The sequence below is a fragment of the Giraffa tippelskirchi genome, chromosome 4 (assembly GCF_054371585.1).
Source record: "Giraffa tippelskirchi isolate mGirTip1 chromosome 4, T2T-mGirTip1v1.2.pri, whole genome shotgun sequence".
In the NCBI taxonomy this organism is placed as follows: domain Eukaryota; kingdom Metazoa; phylum Chordata; class Mammalia; order Artiodactyla; family Giraffidae; genus Giraffa; species Giraffa tippelskirchi.
In genome coordinates, this window is record NC_137278.1 from 205,764,614 (window position 1) to 205,787,405 (window position 22,792).

At 49.7% G+C, this 22,792-nt stretch overlaps 1 protein-coding gene across 4 annotated transcripts; it reads right to left on the reverse strand.

The window, feature by feature from the left end:
• Positions 1-12,850: 12,850 nt before the first annotated feature.
• Positions 12,851-21,109, reverse strand: NAGA (alpha-N-acetylgalactosaminidase). Of its 4 annotated transcripts, none has more exons than XM_081587755.1 (11): positions 21,040-21,109; positions 20,808-20,859; positions 20,492-20,585; positions 19,576-19,711; positions 18,899-19,070; positions 18,239-18,416; positions 17,832-17,926; positions 16,928-17,089; positions 15,224-15,421; positions 13,924-14,067; positions 12,851-13,509 (listed from the first exon to the last, which is right to left on the reverse strand). In XM_081587755.1, the coding sequence occupies exons 3-11, from the start codon at positions 20,505-20,507 to the stop codon at positions 13,375-13,377; spliced, it is 1,236 nt and encodes a 411-aa protein (XP_081443881.1). In that variant the 5' UTR covers positions 20,508-20,585; positions 20,808-20,859; positions 21,040-21,109; the 3' UTR covers positions 12,851-13,374. The 4 variants fall into 4 exon arrangements, with proteins under 4 accessions (XP_081443881.1, XP_081443880.1, XP_081443878.1 ...); XM_081587754.1 differs by having other exon boundaries at positions 20,492-20,606; XM_081587752.1 differs by lacking the exon at positions 20,808-20,859.
• Positions 21,110-22,792: the final 1,683 nt, after the last annotated feature.

Consider the following 22,792-nt stretch of genomic DNA (forward strand, 5'->3'; position numbering starts at 1 on the left):
CATCTCTTGGTGCTGGTCCCTTGGGGCCTCCCAGGAGGGCAGCTTGGATGTACCTAGGCTCTCAGCTTCAGGGTGGGCACCGCAGTTGTCTGGTTTCCAGAGAGTTGGGTCTTAGTGCTGAGGTCTCTGAATCCTCTTGATGGAGCACTTGCCCAAGTCAGGGAAGCCTATTCTCGGACTCTCTGTGGAGAGGAGGGCCAGAGTAAATTGATGTGAGAGCTTGTGAGCTGACCACTTGTTTGTTGTACTACCCCATACTGTATTGCCGTGGGCTTCCCAAGGACCAGTTCAGGTTAAGTATGTACTGAGGCTGCTTTCTGCCAGTCCTATGCTCTAAGGAATCTGACACAGCCTGATCTTGAGGACTACACGGACTGCTCCAGAGATAGATAATTTCATTACATTTCCCAAGTGTCCACCTTGTCCTGGACTCCACCCACCCCTAAAATGTAAGATGGAAGCAGGTAGGTACTGCACCCTCGGTGTGGTCCCCCTGGGGAGGTTGTCTAGGCCTCCTCCTGTTGACTTGCTCTGCCGGTCTTATTTTCCCTGGTCCTCGGACCTGTGATATGGCCTTGGCATACCTCAATGTAGGAACTATTTTAGAAATATTTCTGCTCAAGCTTGGGTTTCTCCCTTAGACCCAATTCTGGCATAGACTCCTGGCTTTAACCCAATGACCAGTTAGAGAGACACTTCTAATTCCAGACAAAAGTGCAGTGATAGATGTCTGCACAGGGTTTGGAGGAGGAGTCTGGCCAGCTTGAACTGGCTCTGTAGGCTTCCTGAAGGAGGGGGGATGCCTGCGTTGTTTTGTTTTGTTTTTTAAAAATATTTATTTATTTATTTGGCTGCACTGAGTCTTAGTTGCTGCATGCAAGATCTTTTAGTTGCAGCACACTAACTCTCAGTTGCAGCATGTGGGATCTAGTTCCGTGACCAGAGATTGAACCCCGGCACCTTGCTTTGGGAGTTCGGACTCTTAGCCACTGAACAACCAGGGAAGCCTCACCTGTGTTGTTTTGATGCCCCAACCAGGAAGGCCTTGGTGGTCCAGTCTTAGTAGGGAAGCTAGTCCATGTACAGGGATAGGAAGAATCAATATTGTCAAGATGTCAGTTCTTCCTAATTTGGTCTATTGATTCAACATAATCCTAATCAAAATTCTAGCAAGTTATTTTATAGATATCAACCAACTGATCCTAGATTTTATATGAAGAAGCAAAAGACCAGTAATAGCCAACACAATATCAAAGAATGGCAACAAAGTTGGAAAACTGTCTCTATCCACCTCCAAGACTTTATATAAAGCTACAATAATCAGGACAGTATGGTGTTGGTGAAAGAATAGACAAACATCAGTGAAACAGAATAGAGAGCCTAGAAACAGACCACACAAATGTAATCAACCTATCTTTGAAAAAGAAAGAGAATTTAGTGGGCAAAGGATAGTCTTGTCAACAAATGGCACTGGAAAAACTGGATATGCACATGTATAAAAAATCTAGACACAGATATTTTACAAAAATTAACTCACTGTGCATCGTAAGAGAACAACTAATGACCCTGGCTTTGCGATGAGTTTTTAGAAACAACACCAAAAATCACTATCCATGAAAGAAAAAATTGTTAAGTTGGACTTTATTAAAATTAAAAAATTCTGCTCTGTGATGGACATTGTTAAGAAAATGAAAAAAGCCACAGACTTGGAGAAAATATTTGCAAAAGACATCTGGTAAAGGACTAATACCCAAAATATATAAAGAATTCCTACAACTGAACAATAATAAGAAAAATGACCCGATTAAAAATGGGCAGAAGGAATTTCCCTGGTGGTCCAGTGGTTAAGAATCCACCTTCCAGTGGAGGAGACACAGGTTAGATCCCTAGTCTGGGAAGATTCCACCTGCCACGGAATCTTGTGGACTCTTCCAAGTGCTGTGCACCACAACTACTGAAGCCCTAACACCCTAGAGCCTGTGCTCTGCAACAAGAGACGCCACCACAGTGAGAAACCTGTGCAACTGGAGAGCAGCCCCCACTTGACACAGCTAGAAAAAACCCGTGCACAGCAACGAAGACCCAGCACAGCCGAAAAGAAAATGGGGACAAGATCTGAACAGGTATTTCACCAAAGAAGATATTCGGATGGCAAATAAGCATATAAAAAGATGCTCAGCATCATATGTCATTAGGGAATTGCAAATTAAAACAATGAGTTACAACTACACATCTATTAGAATGGCTAAAATTCAAAACACTGTCCACACCAAATGCTGGCAAGGATGTGAAGCATCCATTCATTTGCTGGTAGAAATATAAAATGGCATAGCTACTTGGAATACAGTTTGGTAGTTTCTTACAAAACTAAACATACTTGAGACTTCCCTGGCAGTCCAGTGGTTAAGACTCCATGCATCTACGCAGGGGATTTGGGCTTAATCCCTCATCGGGGAACTAAGATCTTGCATGCCACATGACTTGGAGGAAAAAAAAAACCCCTACAAACAAACAAAAAACAACTAATCACACTTTTACCACATGATCCAGCAATTGAGCTCCTTGGTATTTATCCAAATGAGTTGAAAAACTATATCCTCACAAAACTCAACGTAAATGTTTATAGTAGCTTTATTCATAATTGCCAAGATACAGAGGCAGCCAGATGGCTATTCTTCAGTATTCGAGTGGATAAACAGTGGTACATCCATACAATGGAATATTTTCAGCAATAAAAGGAAATGAGTTATCAAGTCATTAAAGCATACCTTGAAGCAAATTGCCAAGTGAGAAAAGCCAATCTGAAAAGGCCACATACTGTATAATTCCAATTCTCTTTTTTTTTCAAACAAAAAAAAATCCAATAGCATTGACTTTTATTCATTCATGTTGTCACCTGAAATGATATCTATTGCATTTAAATGCTCATTAATGTAAATGGCTGAGCAAATCCATTTTAATGGATATTCAATCCATTAAAAAAAAAAAACTCAATATCTGCATAGTTGAAGTCACTTCGGTTCTCTACATACTAGAAAAGGAAAAATTATGAAGACTGCAAAAATTATGGAGACTGAAAAAATGGGTGGTTTGGGGGCTGAGATGGGGGTAGGGAGGGATGAGTAAATGAAGCATAGAGGAGTTTAGGGCAGTGACACTTTTGTGCAGGACTGTAATGGTGGCTACAGGTCAAGACCTATAGAATGTACAACACAAAAGGTGAACCCTAATGTAAATTATGGACTTTATTTTTATTTATTTTTTAAAATTTGTCTGCACCACGCAGCTTTTGAGATCTTAGTTCCCCAATCAGGTATTGAACTCTGGTCCTGTCAGTGAAAGCACCTAACCACTGAACCACCAGGGAACTCCCTTAAGGACTTTAGCTAGTTGTATGCATCAGTGTCATCATCTGTTACAACAAATGCACTACACTAATGCAGGATGCCAACAGTGAAGATGCTGGAGGAGACTTGAGGGAAGAGGGTGTATGGAAACTCTCTTCCCAATTTTTCAGTAAGCCTAAAATCGCTCTTTTGAAAAAGGGGATGGGGGGAGACATGAGGACTGGGAAACCCATTAAGAGCGAGAGCCTGTCACTTCCCAAGGCTTCCCACAGAGCTCTTCTGGGCTTAGTGGCAAAAACCACAATGTGGAAACGTCAGGCCTAAATAATGACTTATTCAGGTGCCCTTCTAAAGTGCTTTACATGAATGATCTCATTTTATTCTCTAGCACAATCCTATGAGGTAGGAACTATTAACAGCCGTGCTTCATAGAAGAGGAAGTGGAAGCACAGGGAAATTAAGTAACTTGTTCAAGATTGCTGTAAGTGGAGCCAAGATTTAGATCTAGATACTAGAATATATAACTTAAATTACCATATGCAGCTTTTTTCTCATTCTATAAACTAGACAGTCGATTTTAATGAAGCAAATCATCCTAGTTTATTATATTGCACATCCTGATTCAGTACAAATAACCTCTGTTCCAATCTGGGCAGTATAGGATCTCTTTCAGCTGGGAGGTCAGTCTTTGCAGGACCCCTCCCATATACAGCCTCTCCAGGGACTGTATGGGGAAATAGCTTCTGAAGATGGGTTGAGTTTCTTTAAACAGGCATCCAGTTTTATTGTTTTTATCAGGGGATTCTAGAAATGTTAAACCGTTGCTCAGTTCAGTTCAGTTCAGTCACTCAGTCGTGTCCGATTCTTTGCGACCCCATGAACCGCAGTACGCCAGGCCTCCTTGTCCATTACCAACTCCCTGAGTCTACCCAAACCCATGTCCATCGAGTCGGTGATGCCATCCAACCATCTCATCCTCTGTCATCCCCTTCTCCTCTTGCCCTCAATCTTCCCAGCATCAAGGTCTTTTCCAATGAGTCAGCTCTTCGCATCAGGTGGCCAAAGTATTGGAGTTTCAGCTTCAACATCAGTCCTTCCAATGAACACCCAGGATTGATCTCCTTTAGGATGGACTGGTTGGAACTCCTTGCAGTCCAAGGGACTCTCAAGAGTCTTCTCCAACACCACAGTTCAAAAGCATCAATTCTTGCAGCGCTCAGCTTTCTTCACCGTCCAACTCTCACATCCATACATGACCACTGGAAAAACCATAGCCTTGACTAGACGGACTTTTGTTGGCAAAGTGATGTCTCTGCTTTTTAACATGCTGTCTAGGTTGGTCATAACTTTCTTTCCAAGGAGTAAGCATCTTTTAATTTCATGGCTACAGTCACCATCTGCAGTGATTTTGGAACCCAGAAAAATAAAGTCAGCCACTGTTTCCGCTGTTTCCCCATCTATTTGCCATGAAGTGTGGGACCGGATGCCATGATCTTAGGTTTCTGAATGTTGAGCTTTAAGCTAACTTTTTCACTCTCCTCTTTCACCCTCATCAAGAGGCTCTTTAGTTCCTCTTCAGTTCACGTATTGCTGAAGCCTGGCTTGGAAAATTTTAAGCATTACTTTACTAGCGTGCGAGATGAGTGCAATTGTGCAGTAGTTTGAGCATTCTTTGGCATTGACTTTCTTTGGGATTGGGGTGAAAACTGACCCTTTCCAGTCCTGTGGCCACTGCTGAGTTTTCCAAATTTGCTGGCATATTGAGTGCAGCACTTTCACAGCATCATCTTTCAGGATTTGAAATAGCTCAACTGGAATTCCATCACCTCCACTAGCTTTGTTCGTAGTGATGCTTTCTAAGGCCCACTGGACTTCACATTCCAGGATGTCTGGCTCTAGGTGAGTGATCACACCATTGTGATTATCTGGGTCATGAAGATCTTTTTTGTGTAGTTCTTCTGTGTATTCTTGCCACCTCTTCTTAATATCTTCTGCTTCTGTTAGGTCCATACCATTTCTGTCCTTTATCGAGCCCATCTTTGCATGAAATGTTCCCTTTGTATCTCTCATTTTCTTGAAGAGATCTCTAGTCTTTCCCATTCTGTTGTTTTCCTCTATTCCTTTGCATTGATCGCTGAGGAAGGCTTTCTTATCTCTCCTTGCTATTCTTTGGAACTCTGCATTCAAATGGGTGTATCTTTCCTTTTCTCCTTTGCTTTTCGCTTCCCTTCTTTTCACAGCTATTTGTAAGGCCTCCTCAGATGGCCATGTTGCTTTTTTGCATTTCTTTTCCATGGGGATGGTCTTGATCCCTGTCTCCTGTACAATGTCACAAACCTCTGTCCATAGTTCATCAGGCACTCTGTCAGATCTAGTCCCTTAAATCTGCTTCTCACTTCCACTGTGTAGTCATAAGGGATTTGATTTAGGTCATACCTGAATGGCCTAGTGGTTTTCCCCACTTTCTTCAATTTCAGTCTGAATTTGGCAAAAACTGTTGCTAGAGGCAGTGTTATGAAATACGTAATTTTCAACCACTCCCTAACACTTCTGTCTTTATTTACCACCAGTGTCCCCTGCCCACTGCCACTCAGTCATGGGGGTCTGGCCAGTCCCTCTTTCTTCATCTTCACTACAATCACCCCTGTCCCTGTCTTCCTGTCTCTCACTTGGACCTTTGAATGGCCAGTTCCAGGCTCCCTGGGTACCTGTCAAGGTCCAGCCAGATATCAGAAACCACACCAGTTACTTGAAGACAGCCCATTCTGCTGGTCCACTGACACTCTGTATTGAATTTTTCATTTCATTCATTGTATTATTCACCTCCAAAATTTCTGTTGATTCTTTTTAAAAATGATTTCTATCTCTGTTAAACTTCTCATTTGACTCATGTGTTGTTCTCTTGATCTTGCTGAATTGCGTTTCTGTTTTCTTGTCACTCACTGAACTTCCTTAAAACAGCTATTTTGAATTCTCCATCAGGTAAACTGCAGATCTCCATGTCTTTGAGTTGTTACTGTTGTTGTTCAGTCACTCAATCATGTCTAGCTCTTTGCCACCCCATCGGCTGCATCATTCCAGGCTTCCCTGTCCTTCACTATCTTCCAGAGTTTGCTCAAAGTCATGTCCATTGAATCAGTGATGCCATCCAACCATCCCATCCTTTGTCATCCCCTTCTCCTCCTGCCCTCAATCTTCCCCAGCATCAGGATCTTTTCCAATGAAAAGATTTTTGCATCAGCTTTTTGCATCAGGTGACCAAAGTCTTGGAGCTTCAGCTTCAGCATCATTCCTTCCAATGAATATTCAGAGTTGAATTCCTTTAGGATTGACTGGTTTGATCTTCTTGGTGTCCAAGGGACTCTCAAGAGTCTTCACCAACACCACAGTTTGAAAGCACCAGTTCTTTGGGGCTCAGTCTTCTTTATGTTCCAACTCTTGCATCCATCCATGACTACTGGAAAAATCATAGCTTTGACTATACGGACCTTTGTTGGCAAAGTGATATCTCTGCTTTTTAATACAACGTCTAGGTTTGTCATAGTTTTTCTTCCAATGAGCAAGCATCTTTTAATTTCGTGGCTGCAATCACTGTCCACAGTGGTTTTGGATCCCAAGAGAATAAAATTTGTCACTGTTTCCACTCTTCTCCCATCTATTTGCCATGAAGTGGTGGGACTGGATGCCATGATCTTAGTTTTTTGAATGCTGAGTTTTAAGCCAACTTTTTCACACTCCTCTTTCACCCTCATCAAGAGGCTCTTTAGTTCCTCTTCATTTCAGTTCAGTCCAGTCGCTCAGTCGTGCCCGACTCTTTGCGACCCCATGAACTGCAGCACACCGGGTCTCCCTGTCCATCACCAGCTCCTGGAGTTTACCCACACTAATGTCCATTGAGTCAGTGATGCCATCCAACCATCTCATCCTCTGTTGACCCCTTCTCCTTCCACCTTCAATCTTTCCCAGCCTCTTCACTTGCCACCAATAGAGTGTTATCATCTGCATATCTGAGGTTATTGATATATCTCCCAGGAATCTTGATTCCAGCTTGTGCTTCATGCAGTCTGGCATTTCGCATGATGTACTCTGCATATAAGTTAAATAGGCAGTGTGACAATACATAGCCTTGATGTTCTTCTCGCAGTTTGGAACCAGCCCGTTGTTCCATGTCCAGTTCTAACTGTTGCTTCTTGTGTTGTTACAGGTTTCTCAGGAGGCAGGTCGGGCGTTCTGGTATTCCTATCTCTCTAAGAATTTTCCACAGTTTGTTGTGATCTACACAGTAAAAGGCTTTAGTATAGTCAGTGAAGCAGAAGTAGATGTTCTCTTTTAATTTCCTTTTTCTATGATCCAATGGATGTTGGCGATTTGATCTCTGGTCCCTCTGCCTTTTCTAAATCCAGTTCGTACATCTGGAAGTTCTCAGTTCATGTACTGTTGGAGCCTAGCTTGAAGGAGGTTTGAGCTACCTTGAACGAAGTCAGTTCCTAGAAGACTGTTGCGATCCTTTGGTCGTGTCATGTTTCTTTGGTTTTTCACGTTCCTTGAAGTCTCGAATGGTTGTGTTCACACTTGCAGTAGCAGTCACCCCTCCAGACTTTTTACCAGCTGACTTTGGGAGAGAAATCCCTTTGGTCAGTGCTGCTAGAATCTGAGGCTTTCCCAGACCTCTATGGATACACCGCCACCATACTTGTTGCTCCCCCTTGTGGCAGAATTCTTAAGCTTGTTTGCCTTCCCTTGATCCTGAGATACACCAGGCCAGGAGCTGACAGCCTCCGCTTCCTTGGCCCAAGTTCTGATCTAAAGCTCAAGTCTCAGGTCTCTCCCTGGCCTGCACACTCAGGCTGGCTTTCTACATGTGCTCAAAAGCCATCTGCCAAAGGGCACACTCACCACCATCAGGATGTGCACAGAGAGCTGGCCACAGGGTAGTGGTGTGAGTGGATGAGGTGCACGGAGCTCGGGGTGTCGGGGGGTGGTGGGGGGTGGGCGGCCTATGAGCCAGGTGGGGGGACCTACCGGCAAGGAGTCCCCAGCAACTCACAGCAGGCTCCGTGGCGCCTCAGTACAGGTAGTGGGATCTGCATCCTTTAATGCCCTCCACGAGTCCTATCGGCCCCTCTCCCCCCCTTTTCCCACCCCCGCGTCAGGCAGCCATGACCCTGGCCTCTGGGTGGAGTGAGAGAAGTGTGCCTCTTTGGCACAGCCAGGAAGTCAGGTGCGTGCTCGCACGCTTCCCCTGTGGGAGAAATCAAGGGCCAAGCACATGCCCCTGGGCAGCGCTGTGCTGCCTGGGGGGCGGGGTGATGTGGTAAGTCTTTCTCTTTTCCTCTCCAGTGTGTCCAAACCACTGTTTCCTTTCTGCAGCCGTGCGCTGAACTTCTCCACTGGAAACCTAGACTTCCACATAGGCTCTCCTGTCTGTGGGTGATGGTCTAAGACAGAGCTTGTTCTCCAGGGTCTCCCAGACTGTGGCTGAGAGGGACTGGGGCCAGTTTAGAGGCCACTTTCTACAGTCAGGACGGGAGTCTATGCCTATTACCTGATGCATGGGTGGGTAAGGCTTCTGGGTCCCTTGACACATGGTTTTACATTGCTACCAGCAGCATATGAGGGTTCCAATTTCTCCACATCCTTGCCAACACTTATGATTATCTGACTCTTTCTAGTCATCCTTTTGGGTGTGGAGTGGTATCTCACTGTTGTTTTTATTTACATTTAGTGAGTATTAGCCATTTGCACATCTTCCTTGGAAAAATGTCTATTCAGATCCTTTGCCCGGTTTGAAATTAGGTTGCCTTTTTATTGAGTTACAATTTCTTAATATATTTTAAATCCAAGTCCCTTATCAGATACATGAAGTGCAGATATTTTCTCCCATCGTGTAGGTTGTCTTTCCGGTGATTTTAACATGGGCAAATTATGGCTATTAATTTCCCTCTGGTTATTACTTTGACTCCATAAGCCTTAGTATGTTCTGTTTTAGTATTTTTGGTGTTTCATATTCATTCTCATTCATCTCAAAGTATATTCCCTTGTATGTGATGGGTCACTTCTGTCTGACTTGCAAAATTTTCCCTTTATCTTCTGCTTATGCTATGTGGTATGGTCTGTCGTTCAGTCATCTCTGACTCCTTGTGACCCTCTGGACTGTAGCCCTCCAGGCTCCTTTGTCCATGAAATTTCCCAAGCAAGAATACTCGAGTAAGTTGCCATTCCCTCCCCCAAGGGATCTTCCCCACCCAGGGATGGAACCTGGGTCTCCTGCATTGCAGGTGAATTCTTTACTGCTGAGCCACCAGGAAACACTTTGTCTTCTGAGAGTTTGATTATGATGTGTTGAGATATGGATCTCTGACTTTATCCCACTGGTTGTTCGTTGAGCTCTTTGATGTGTAGATTAGTATTTGTCATCAAATATGCAAAGTTTTCATCCAATGTTTCTGTATTCTTTCACCCTTTCTCTTCTCGTGTCTGTGCTGCATGGTATCTCACAGGTCTCTGAGCCTATTAGTTTTTCTTCATCTTCCTTTCTATCCCTTGGGTAGGTTAGTTTCTATGGACCTATCTTCAAGTTTGTTGATTTTTTTTTCTGCGTGGTTATGTCTGCTGAGCCCCTCTAGTGAAATTTTTATCTCAGTTATTATACGTTTCAACTCAAGAATTTCTATTTGGTTCCCTTCTGTAAGTTCTGTCTCTTTGCTGGTATTCTCTATTTGGCGAGACACTATTCTTATTCTTTCCTCTAGTTCTTTGGATATGGTTTCCTTTAGTTCTTTGGACATATTTTAAATAGTGATTTTAAATCTGATACTGTTGTTGTTTAGTCGCTTGGTTGTGTCAGACTCTTTGCCACCCCATGGACTGCAGCATGCCAGGCTTCCCTGTCTGTCACTATATCCCAGAGTTTATCAAACTTATGTCCATTGAGTCGATGATGCCATCCAACCATCTCATCCTCTGTCACCCCCTTCTCCTCCTGCCCTCAATCTTTCCCAGCATCAGGGTCTTTTCCAATGAGTCGGTTCTTTGCACAAGGTGGCCAAAGTATTGGAACTTCAGCTTCAGCATCAATCCTTCCAATGAATATTCAGGGTTGATTTCCTTTCAGATTGACTGGTTTAATCAAAAGACTCCTTGCAGTCCCAAGAGTCTTCTCTAGCACCACAGTTCGAAAGCATCATTTCTTCAGGGTTCAGCCTGCTTTATGGTCCAACTCTCACATCCACTCATGACTACTGGAAAAACCATAGCTTTGACTATATGTACCTTTGTCAGCAAGTGATGTCACTGGTTTTTAATATGCTGTCTAGCCCCGAGACAATATCTGGTACTAGGGTAAATTAAAAACTCTACAAAGCTTACTGTTCTTACCAACACTCTACTGTCTTTCTTGACTGAGCACTCTCTGGGTTACTGGAAGCCTTTGGTTAATTTCCAGAGTTTAAAGCTAATTCTGATTATATACAGCAGATTTTTCATTGCTTTTATAGAACAAGCAAACTTTCAGTGGTTTTTACTGGACTACTTTTTTGACCCTTTGCTTGGATTTTGATCCAAATAAACTATAGAAAAATATTTTGAAGACAACCAGTGGGAGTTCCCTGGTGGCCTAGTGGTTAGGATTCTGGGCTTTCACTGCAATAGCCTGGGTTCAATCTCTGGTCAGAGAACTGTGATCCTGCAAGCTGCACGGTGTGGCCAAAAACAAAAAAGCAAAAACCCCTAAAAAACCACATTTGGCAAAAACTGAACACAGACTGGTCATCAGATTAAAATTTTTATTAAGGACATGTATTCTTTTCAAGGCCCTATGATCAGTTAGAGCTACACAGCGGTGTTTAGAGTTTTCTTTGATTTGCTCTCAAATACTCCAGCTCACGTGCAAAAAAGTATGTGTGGGATGAGAGAGATGAAACAATGGCACAGGTTGATGGTTGTTGGATCTGGGTGATGGGTACATGAAGGTTTAATTATCAGTCTATTTTTATTTTAAAAAATTTCCATAATAAAAAGTTTTTTAAAAACAGAAGAGGTACTCTTGGGTCCAAACAAAGCTGAACTTGGAAAAAATAATTGAGTCCCAAATTGGCCTTTGGTGAAAGGCAGTAAAACAATGTCCTAGAAGACAGGCACACTGCATGTTAAGAGAATAAAGGCTAAACCTATAGTATCGATCAGGTACCTCAGGATCAAGTTATACATCAAGTAAAAACTCTCTCTGGGTCTGGAAGGGCACAGTAATCAACTGGTCAAGCCCAGGCTGATCCCTGGCCCCAAGTCTTTTGTTCTCGACTACTATACAGCACATCCCAGGGTGGTGGAAAAGATTTCTTTCCTGGGACTGGCAAAAGAAGTGTTCCTGCCCAGACTGTTCCATTTGGCTCGAACAGCACTATGACCAAGACGTGAAGCTGGAGCTGACAGGCCTCGGAGGGCAGAGGCCGGGGCTAAGTAGGCGTCGGTCCTCCTGAGTGACCCACAGCCTCAAGGCATCAGCTGGGAAAAGGGAGCTTCCTCTGATGACCCTGGACTCCAGAGATCTTAAATTACACTACAAAATGCACATTTGTGAGTTCTTTCCACCATACTCTAAACATAAGGACCTCAGACCCTCGAGGAAGGGAACATGGGAGAGACACCCAGAGGAGTTCCCACAGGGAGGACCATGCAAAGCCTGAGGCCTGGGTGCCCCAGTGTGTGCCCCAAAGCACAAGGAACACCTACCTCACCTGGTCTGCTGCCCCTTTCCAAAGGGGAACGAGAGCCACCACGGAAGACAGACGCCCTGAGGCCTTAGCTAAAGAGAGGGCTTGGCAACGAGGAACCGAAGTCAAGAACCAGCTGTTCTTTGGATACCCCTTTCCCTAGGGGGAGGAGCAGAAAAGGTACTTCAGGTCACAAAGGGAGCCCCTGGACTTTCCTTTGGACACAGCTGAGGGATCTGAAAGTCCTCTCAGCCATGTTAGGAGAGGAGAAACTAAGGGGGAAGTTGGAGCAGTGATGGGCAGAGGACAAGCTGTGTGGGCCCTGTGGGGGAACGACGGAGCTCACTGCCCTTGGCTGCTCCCAGCCTGAGGCCGCACTGACTGAAGGCCTGTCAGAAAGGGGGAGGGCACCTGAAAGACGCCCTAGACAGTAACGCAGCATCCCTCAGCAGACCAGGGCCTTTCCCTGTGCAGCCGAGGGGGCCGCTGAGGGCCGTCGTGGCAGGCAGACCCTGTAACATCTGGACGGGGTGGGGGAGACGGCCCAGGACATCACTAGCCGGCCGCACTGTGTTGTCACCACCATGATGCTGGGTGGAGCAGGGATGGCCTGGGGCGGGAGGCAAGCCTGGCATGGTCAGAAGTACAGTCTGCTGGTCACTGTGGGGTGAGGGGCCGGAAGATGCCATATGTCTTCCCTGTGAGGCGAAGTCTGAAACCGGCACTTTGTGTCGGGCTCCCCAGAGTCCCTACCTGAAGGTACCCACGGCCCCAGGTCCATGGTGCAACTGCTTGACAGAAGAACAGCTTTATTAGTGACCCGAAGGAGCCAAGGTCACTCCCAGGCCACGTGAGCCTGCAAGGCCTTCTCCGGGCAGGAAAGTCAATCACATAATTCGTGGGGGTTCCTGACAAGAGGTCAGAGCTCCACTCCTAATTATAAGAAAAAGTCCCCAAATTCCTGATTTCAGAGTCAACAAAAAGAAGGTCTGAGGCTCGTGTCCTGACAGATATTTGTGTCCCTGCCTGTCCCCACAGGGGAGGCTGACCGAGCTGTTCAGCTGTATCTGTGGGGCTGTGCAGACAAGGTAGAGGCCCACAAAGCCACAGGAAATCTTCTCGAGACGTTTCCTGGAGAGTTCACGCTCGGGCAGGGCGCGGGACCTGGCCCTCAGCTTGCACCCTGAGTCTGATGAGGGCGGGTCGCTGAGCAGGCCAGGGAAGCAGAGAACCCCACCGCACTGGCCCTCAGCACATGGACCCTCCACTGTCCGGGCTCGGTGGTGCCGCCACAGCCTGTCACTGGCCCCAGCCCCTCACTGCTGGGGTGTCCACAGGTTCCTGATGGGGTACAGGTACCACATCACCACCCCCGAAGGGTTGATGATCACGGTGAAGTTGGTTTTATCCTGGAGGCCACTGATGATGTCACCCGTGTAGACGTCCTGGGCCTGCAGGGGGAGGACAGCACCAATGCCACCCTAAGCATGGCTGCACAGACCCCACCCCACCCCGCATAGGATGTAAACGCCTGGACTTTGGCCTGTGTGGAGCCTCCAGTATGCCCTGCAGAAGTGGGAGCGTGAACCCCCATCATGTCCCCTCTGGCAAAGCCAAGCGGTGCCCAAGCACAGGCAGGAGTGAGAACCAGAGAAACATGCCAGCAAGACCGAAGAGGGCAACCCACGGCCTCAGGGGCTGGCAGGACTCTGTTACACACAGCAGTTCATCTGTGTAGCTGGAAAACACAGGAATAGAGAACCGCACCGGCCGGAGGACCCACGGCTTAGGGGGGCGGGTGTGTGAGTGAGGACCCAGCAGCGCCCCCAGGGAAGCCCGAAGTCCTGAGATAGCAGGGCACTCACCTCATACACCTTGGAGCTGCTGAAGTTCAGGCGGGCGAGGGAGGAATGGTAGTGATAAGGCATGTCCATCCTGCGGCTGAAGAAGACGATGGCGCTGGCCTCATCGGCCAGGGGCCGCAAGTACACTTCAATGTGGGATTTCTCCTGGGCACGGAAGATGGCTAACTGGCTGGGGCCCCTGTGCATCAGGCCCCGAAGCCCCCTTCCCAACCCTCCCTTGAGCTCTGGGTCCCGCCAGCCCACAGAAGCTTAGAGGAAAAACACAGCCCTCCAGCACCAACTCCTCTAACTCCACCTTCCTTCCTCCATTCTTTCTTTCTTCCCTTCTTCCTTCCTTCTTTCCTTTCCCTTTCTTTTCCTCCCCTGACTCAACAGACGCTCCTGGACACTTCCTCTGTGTCAGGCCCCCTGTTTGGACGTGACAAATGCTGCCTGAGGTCCTAACGTCAGAGAGCTCACAGGGTAACAGGAGGGACACCGTGGACAGCCCCTGGCACTAGACCGGAAGGCACCGTCCAGTGGGAATGACGAGCTCTGCCCCGAGGAGCCAGGAGGGTGCGGCCCCATCCTCCAGAAGGTCTCCGGGCCTGGCTCCACTGTCAAGCCCCTCTGCAGGATCAGATGCCTCCTCTGGGCATCACCGGGTCAACGGGTGGCTTCCAGAGTGGTGGAGATTCCTTTTCACTAGAGGAGCAAGGGTTCTCCGCAGAGAGCACAAGCTTTGAGGCGACACTGCCGGCCTCTAGTCCTGTTGTGCCACTTACCAACTGTGTGGCCTTGGGGCAAAGTCACTGAGACTCTTCAAGTTTAAGTTTCCTCATTTGTAAAACCAGGAAGGAGCATCTACCCTCTGAGAAAATGTATCTAGAATGCCTAGCACACAGCAGGTGCTCAAGAACTAGTAAACGCTACTACTAGTACTTAGTTATACTCCTTGGTTCAAGCAAGTCCTAAACTCTGAAGGCAAGCCCCAGTTCTCTGCCATACATCACAGACTTGTGCGGACGTCTTGTATTAATACTTCCAAACCAGGGGGCCACGCTGTTCCCGTGTGCGTTTGTGGTGATGTCTCCCTTCCCCCAGTCCCATGAGCTGTCCTGCTCTGGCCCTGCTATTACCCCGGTAAGTAGGGGACAGTCAGAGCAGCTGCCAGTAGAGCCTCTGACTGAAAGCAACCAGGAGGGACTGAGTGGATTTCAGAGACCCTCGTCCCGACCACTTAACCTCCGGCTTGCAGCCTTGTTTTCAGGGAAGCCCAGTCTCTCAGCCTCCCCCCTTCCCTGCCCCCATACCCCAGTACCCTGAGAATCCTGCGTCCCTGGATGCCTAAAGGATCCTGGTTGATTTTGATCATGAGTGGATTCTGTAGGATGTCCATGTTCTGGGCGGAGATGGTACGCAGGTCTGTGGACATGAACAGGGGGGCCGCCAGCACCGTCCACAGGGCCATCTGGGCTTGGGCTTGATCGAAGCTGAGGCCAAAGTTCCCGATGAGCAACTGGGGGCAGGAGAGAGGAGTGCTCAGCTCTGCCTTCTACAGGGCGGTGGGCATGGGGACCAACCCTAAATGTTTGTAGCAAGACAAGATAGAGATGGGGAGGATGGCCAGGTGTGGGCCCTAGTTCTGCCAATATCATTCCCTGGAACTGTGGCTTTGGGGTGGGTCACACCACTTTTCAGAGCCTCATTGTCTTTTTTTTTTTCCACCCAGAGTGTAGGGGTGATAATATGCTCTGCCCATGTCACAGGTTGTTGAAAGGATCCAATAAATCCTACTGCCGAAGGCATTTATAAACTGGAACATGGAAGAAATACAGCCAGGGTGGTACGAAGTCAGACCTGAACAGTGTCTGCTCCTGCCATTAGCTACCCACCTGCCCTAAAGATAGCTGACTGCACCAATGGGCACTCCTGACCCCAGGGCAACCAGTATACCTACAGGACACAAACGATTATTGCTAACTCAACACTGTAATTAATGAGACCAATTTAGTTACACACTGCATATGTGCCAAACAGTGCCAAGCATTTAAAGGACCATCCGTTTGGGGACTTCCCTGGTGGTCAGTGGTTAAGACTCCACGCTTCCACTGCAGGGGGCACGGGTTCAATCCCTGGGCGGAGAACTAAGATTCTCCATGCCATGTGGCATGACCAGAAAATAAAAGTACTTGGCCTTGGGCCTAGCGCTTAGTAGGTCAATGAAGGTCAGCTCCTCCCTAACCCCTGGGGAGCTGAGTCCTGTTTACAATAACATACACTGGCCTAGAAAAATTAAAATAAAGGGTCATCCTTTTAACCCTCAAAACAATCTCATTACGGGAGCTACTATTATTTCAATTTTCCAAATGACAAAGCTGAGGCACAGAAAAAATGAAGTCAAGTGCCCAAGGTAAGTGGCAGAGCTAGAGCTCAAACTCTATCAAGCAGGTCCATTTCTCACCCTCACCTGGCCTAGTATTTGTAATTATTGTAACCATCACTGGGGGTAAATACTTGGTGACTAAGTGAAGAGACAGCTATAAAACTGTAGGAGAAATTGCAAGGGAATTTAAGTGGTCAGGGCTATGAGTGAGGTAGGTATGAGGGGTCAGTTCTGCCTGTGGAGGGAACAGCACAGAGTGTTGAGAGGGGGCTCAGAGGCAGACCTGGCAAAGCCAGTCTAGGGAGGGAATGACAGGAGAGTGGGGGCTCATGGTGCTCTCCACCCTACGGAGGGATGATGCACCAGAGTCACTCCAGACCAAGTTCTCAAGTTTCAGAAAACATCAGAACCATCTGGGAAGACTGTTAACAATGGGCATTCCGAGGCCCTCCCTGAACATTCTGATCCAAGAGGTGGGGGTGGGGCCCTGGGAAAGAATGGTAAGCAAGCTCCCACAGCGTGTCCCACATGGTGGTTCAAGGACACGCTTCAGAGGTGCCGAGCTAGAGCCTGGCAAAGAGCATCCAGGAAAACAGCATGGGGCCATGGGCCTCAGGCCAGCCCCCTCCATGCTGGTACCATGTCTGGGTCGTTCCAGTGCCCTGGGCCGGCCACTGGCTGCAGCACGTCCTGGTGGATCACAAACCAGTCCAGGATGGACAGCACGCTCCTCCAGGAGTCCTGGATGTCATAGAAGTTGCGCCAGAGGTTGCAGATGTCCGCCAGCAGGGTATAGTTCACCTGGATTTGGGGGCAGGCAGAGAGTCCCGGGCCAGCGTCACACTCTGTGGCCTGGAGGCCTGTCCAGGGGCCGGGGAGCCTCAGCAGGAGACACAGAGGGTGGGAAGGGGGAAGAGATCAGCCTGTGAGCCTGCTCAGGATGAGGAAGGGCCTCAGAGGGAGCGCTCCTCCTCTGGGGCTGCCCAGGCCTCCCCTCCAGGCATGCTGCTTGCCAGAAACCGACCCTTCCCTCTCAGGCCAGTGGGGACTAAGCCCAGGGTATAGACCTGGGCTGGGGTACCTACCCATAGCCTTCCTCCCACACGCCACCCCTGTGTTCTCTCAGGGAGAGTCTCACCCTCCACCAGGGTTCTTCCTTCAGTCTGCATGATTGATTCCACCCTTTCTAGCATCCCACATGCTGAGGGGCCCCTGGCAAGGTGCCCACGAGGCCTTTCAAAGGCTAGGCCCCACCTGCCTGGCTTCACCAGTCTTCTGGCCCTCCAAGCCCACTCAGTACCACCCAGGATTCTGACTGCTTGCAGGGGTGCCATGTTAGCACCTGACCCACGGCTCCCATGCCCTTCAGCCCACCTGACAACTGTCTCTTCTAAGACCCTAGGCTGGCTCTGGCCCCTCAGGTATTTATGACCCTCCTACAAATCAGCATGTGAGCAACTAAGATGAGAGCAGCTCTGGCTGCACAGAAGGCAAGAAGGCCTGGGTACTGAGGGGGCACTGCCAGGTGTGGAGAATGGCTCACCTTTGGGGGGAGGCCACCTTCGTAGGCTGGCCAACTGCAGGAGAAGGCGATAGGGCGGCCTGTGGCATTCAGGGCAGCAGCCATCTTGGGGTACCCTGGGGAAATCCAACCACCACGTTTTAGGATGAAGAGACCCAAGGTGATATCAGGCCTCAGCTCAAACCTCCCCCCACACATGAGGACACTAATGCTCAAAAGAGGAGGTGCCTCCCCTGTACCCAGAGCTGCAAACACACCCTGGGTGGAGCAAAGCACCAGCCCTCTGGGAGCCAAGATACCCCTAGGCCCTAAGGGAGAGGAACTGGGAAACGCTACCCACTAGGGGCCATACAGACGGGCACTGAGGGACCTTCCACGGCCACCCCTCCCTGTCTACCTAATGGCTTCCAGCCAGCTGCGGGACCCACCCTCGGCCCGCTCCTTGGGGCTTGAGTAGCAGCCATCCAGCTTCAGCATGTCCACTTTCCACTCGGCGAAGGTTTGTGCATCCTGCACCACCTTGTCTAGCGTCGTGCCCGGGTAACCCATGCAGGTGAAGTTGCCCAAGTCCTCATAGATGCCCAGCTTCAGGCCCAGGGAGTGAGCCTGGGGCGGGCAGGGGTTGAGAACACAGTGGATACCTCAGGGAACCACTCACAGGCACAGCTGACCAGGCCCCATTACAACCTTCAGTGGCTCCCGAAAGCCCGGAGGGAAGGGTCCCAGCTTTCTGGCCTGGCCTCGCCTCTGCCACCATGACCTTTCCCCTCCCTCCTACACACACACCTTGCATGGGCTGTCTCTGGCCTCTAGGCATTTCCTCCTGCCATCCCCTCTGCCTTGAATGCCCTCTCTGGGATCAGCCTCCTCCGGAGAACTTTCCTGAAATCCCAGGCTGAATAAGAGGTCCTTCCTTGCTCTTGCCCACGACCGTGGCTCACAACTACCTGTTCACCTATCTATTTCCTCCACTAGACTGTTTGTTCTCAGGCAGGGATTATAGAAATGAGCCCTAAGTAGGAGGGGGTGGAAAGAGTGGTCTGGCCCACAGGCCAACGGGCAGGGCAGGGCTGAGGTGGAGGGCTCACATAGTCAGCCAGGAAGGCAATGCCATGGGGGAAGCGCTTGCGATCCGGCACCAGGTTGCCCTTGGCATCACGTCCACCAATCCAGCAGTCATCGATGTTAAGGTATACGTAGCCCAGGTCCCGCCATCCATCCTGCACCAGCCGGTCAGCCATCTCCATGAAGAGCTGCTCGCTGGCGAGGGGCAGGGGAGAGGGCTGCTCAGTGGCCCAGCGTGGGCCTCGCCCTAACCCCACCCTGCTTCCTCAGAGCATTTCAAATTTCTTAGATACTCTGAGTGTGGATCCAGTCTGTAAGTACCATGGCCTTTGCTGTCAAGCTGAAGACTAAGCCAGGCAACCAAGGGTTACGTCCTGAGCCATAAGCAGGGTGGAGCAAAAGGGGTGATTTGGCTTCCAGGCCAAGAAGCAAGACTGGACCAGTGGGAAGCACGTGGGGTCAGACCCGACCCTTAACCATGATCTCCTTTTCCTTATCTCAGGGGCTGGGTCCCCTACAGGCTTGACTGAAGTCACCACAGATGCCCCCACGCTGGTCATGAGGCTGAGTGTCAGATGTCTCAAAAGTTACCTCCGGTTGCTTCCTCTCGGATGGGGCGGGGGCCCTAACCCTGCCCTCTTTTCGAGCTGAGCCCCCCTCCCTGCCCCCACTCTTGTCAGGTGGTGCAGACCTGACTCACCTGATGCAGTTCTTCGGGTCCTCACTGCAGTCGATGTTGCAGCGGAAGCGTTCCCAGGCCAGCCAGCCCATGGGTGGCTTCCGCAGGAGCCCATTCTCCAGTACTAGCACCTGGGCCACCAAGGCCAGCAAGAGCACTGCGGGGAGTGGGGGGTGGACTGTGAGTGGCTCCCACAGCCCCAGTCCTCTCCCCACCCCATCCGTATGCCGCCCCTGCCCCCACATTCGGGGAACTAGACTCTCCAGCTTAAGGTGGAATGGGCTCTTCCTGCAACTGCTGGCTCCCATCGGGCTGTGAGTGGGTGGACAGTGCCAGGTGCAGGGCGTTGTCTGAGGCCTGGATTCCCCCCTGCTGTCGCCACAACAGTGCTGGGATCACCAAAATCTAACACCTGGGGTCACAGCCTTTCTACATCCTGACCAGCTCCCCCCACTCCATTCACACAGAACTTGACAGGACACTGTAGCCAGGCTCCAGGTCTCCTGAGCCTCACCCATGGCTCAGGGTTCTCTGTAGGCACCTAAGAGGCTTTGGAAGGGCTTAAGAGGTCAGCTGGTGGGAACAGCACTGTAGGGCCTTAATTTGCTTATCTGTAAAATGGAATTTCTATACTGACTTTATAGGGTTGTTCTCAGCACACCTTGATGTTACAGAAGATAGGGCCTCTGGCTGTGAGGTAGAGGGTGTGAGCAAAGAAGAGGCCTCTTTGGAGGGGAACTGATGTCTTGCGTGGGAAGGATCTCCTCCTTTCCCAGCCCACCTCCAAGAATAAGAGAGGGACATGTCTCCCCATATGCCCACATAAGGGAACGAGGCCCAGAAACCACAGGACTGGAACTTCCTCCAGGCAGCCCCCACCCCCAAGTGGTCCCTTACCCTCCCAAAGCCACCCCCTCCCCCCCGTCCGTGTAGGTACCTGTCTTCAGCAACATTGCTCTGGACTCAGCGGTCTCAGGACCCGACCAGATTTGCTCCGCTTTTACCAGCTTCCGTATGTCGGGATTTGGAAGCTAAGAAACGTTAGAAACGCACTGAAAAAAAAAAGAAATAAAAGCACTGGGGTCCCTCCTGCCTGGCTAGCCCTGCTGCCCTTAACTTTGGGTGTGGATCCCACACTGGGTGCCCAAGCCGCCCTCACAGGCCCCAGTCTCTCCCCCCCAGCCATCACTTCCTCGAGCCTGGGTTCTTCCATCGGAAATACTAAACAAGGTATCGTGGACGTTAGACCGCACCTCCTCTGCCGTGCTGGGAACCCCGAGTGCCCAAGAGCGACCTTCTGCCAGGCTAGGGTCAGAGAGGCAGCGACAGATTTGAGGACGCCCAGGAAGAACGAAGGTGGCGGGCTGGGGGCCAGGCCTCTGGACTCCCACCGGGGCTGGGATGCCGCCCCCGCCCCCAAAGACCGCAGGCCCAGCGCCCCAGCTCTGGGATCCCACCCAGAGTCGCCCATCCTCAGCGGCTCACCGACTCTTCCGCTGCCATCAGAGCCGCCGCCTGGTGCGGCCTCCCGAGTAGACTACCGCCGCAGTCACCTGATTCGTTTACCGCGTTCCAGCGGGGCGGGGCCTGACGGAGGCAAACCTTCCCGGCGGAACCTATCAGAATCCCCCTAGCAACGTCCTGCCCCGCCCTACACGGGCCCAGCAAGCCCTCGGAACCTCCCAAAGCCCCTCCTCCTTCGAGCTCCGGCTCTGCGCGCTCCCGAGGCAGGCACGCGCCCACCGCACGGACTCCCCATCTCCGCCGAGCTAGTCCTTTCACTTCTGCCGGGTCCTTAAGGCGAGGATTCAGTTCAGTTCAGTCGCTCAGTCGTGTCCGACTCTTTGCGACCCCATGGACTGCAGCACGCCAGGCCTCCCTGTCCATCACCAACTCCCGGAGTTTACTCAAACTCATGTCCATTGAGTCGGTGATGCCATCCAACCATCTCATCCTCTGTCGTCCCCTTCTCCTCCCGCCTTCAGTCTTTCCCAGCATCAGGGTCTTTTCCAGTGAGTCAGTTCTTCGCATCAGGTGGCCAAAGTTTTGGAGTTTCAGCTTCAGCATCAGTCCTTCCAAAGAATATTCCGGACTGATTTCCTTTAGGATGGACTGGATGGATCTCCTTGCAGTCCAAGGGACACTCAAGAGTCTTCTGGATAGGGCACTGTCGATGCTCATTTAATAGCTGTGGTGTGGATACTTGCTGAGGGCTTTTTTAAAGAAAAATGAGACCATGCCCTGGAGTAGGGCCCTTAGTAAACCGCTCAGAAACGGTAGTGGAAGATGAATAGGCGCTACGAACCGCTTTTTAAAGCCGGGAGACTCTCCTTCCCTGCCTGACACTTGGGCCACCCGTTATGCTCATCCAGACACTCTGCATTCTTTCCTCTTTCATTCATCGCATACCTATTGAGCAACGACTAGATACCAAACACTTTATTCTTGGCACCTTCACTTGGATGGTCAAAGGCATCTCAAACAGAACTGGCTCCAAACACCTGCCACTTTCATATTTCAGGTTAATGGCAACTTTCCTTCCAGATGCTCAGGCCAAAACGTTCGAGTTCTCCTTGGCTCCTCTTCCCCTCACTCCCTACGTCCAGTCTCTGCAAACCTAGTACTCTCCACCTTCAAACGCCATGCTGAGCCCTCACACACCCCCCGCCCCGCCATGCTGAGGAATTTCCCCGCGGTCCAGTGGTTAAGACTCCGTACTTCCACCGCAGGGGGCGCTGGTTCCATACTTGGCTGGGGAAGGAAGATGCTGCATGCCCACGCAGTGCGTCCAAAAAAATAAACAAACCAACCTGAATTTGGCCATCTCTACTCTCCCAGCCCCCATCACATCTTGCCTGGATTACTCCAGCATTCTCCTCACTGGTCTGTTTCCACTCATATTTTTTTCTTCTTAGCAGCCAGAGAAATCTTTTAAAACATAGCTCAAGACCTCACTCGAAGGCTTCCCTGGTGAAGGGAAGAGGTGAAGAATTCAGATTCAGTGGTAAAGAATCTCCCTGCCAATGCAGGAGACATGGGTTTGATCCGTGGTCCAGAAAGATTGGACATGACGCACAGCAACTAAGCCCAGGCGCCACAACTATTGAGCCTGTGCTCTGGAGCCTGGGAATTGAACTACTGAGCCCAGGGGCCGCAACTACTGAAGCCTTCTCACCCTAGAGCAGGTGCTCATCAAGGAGAAGCCACGGTGATGAGAAGCCTGCACACTCCAACTAGA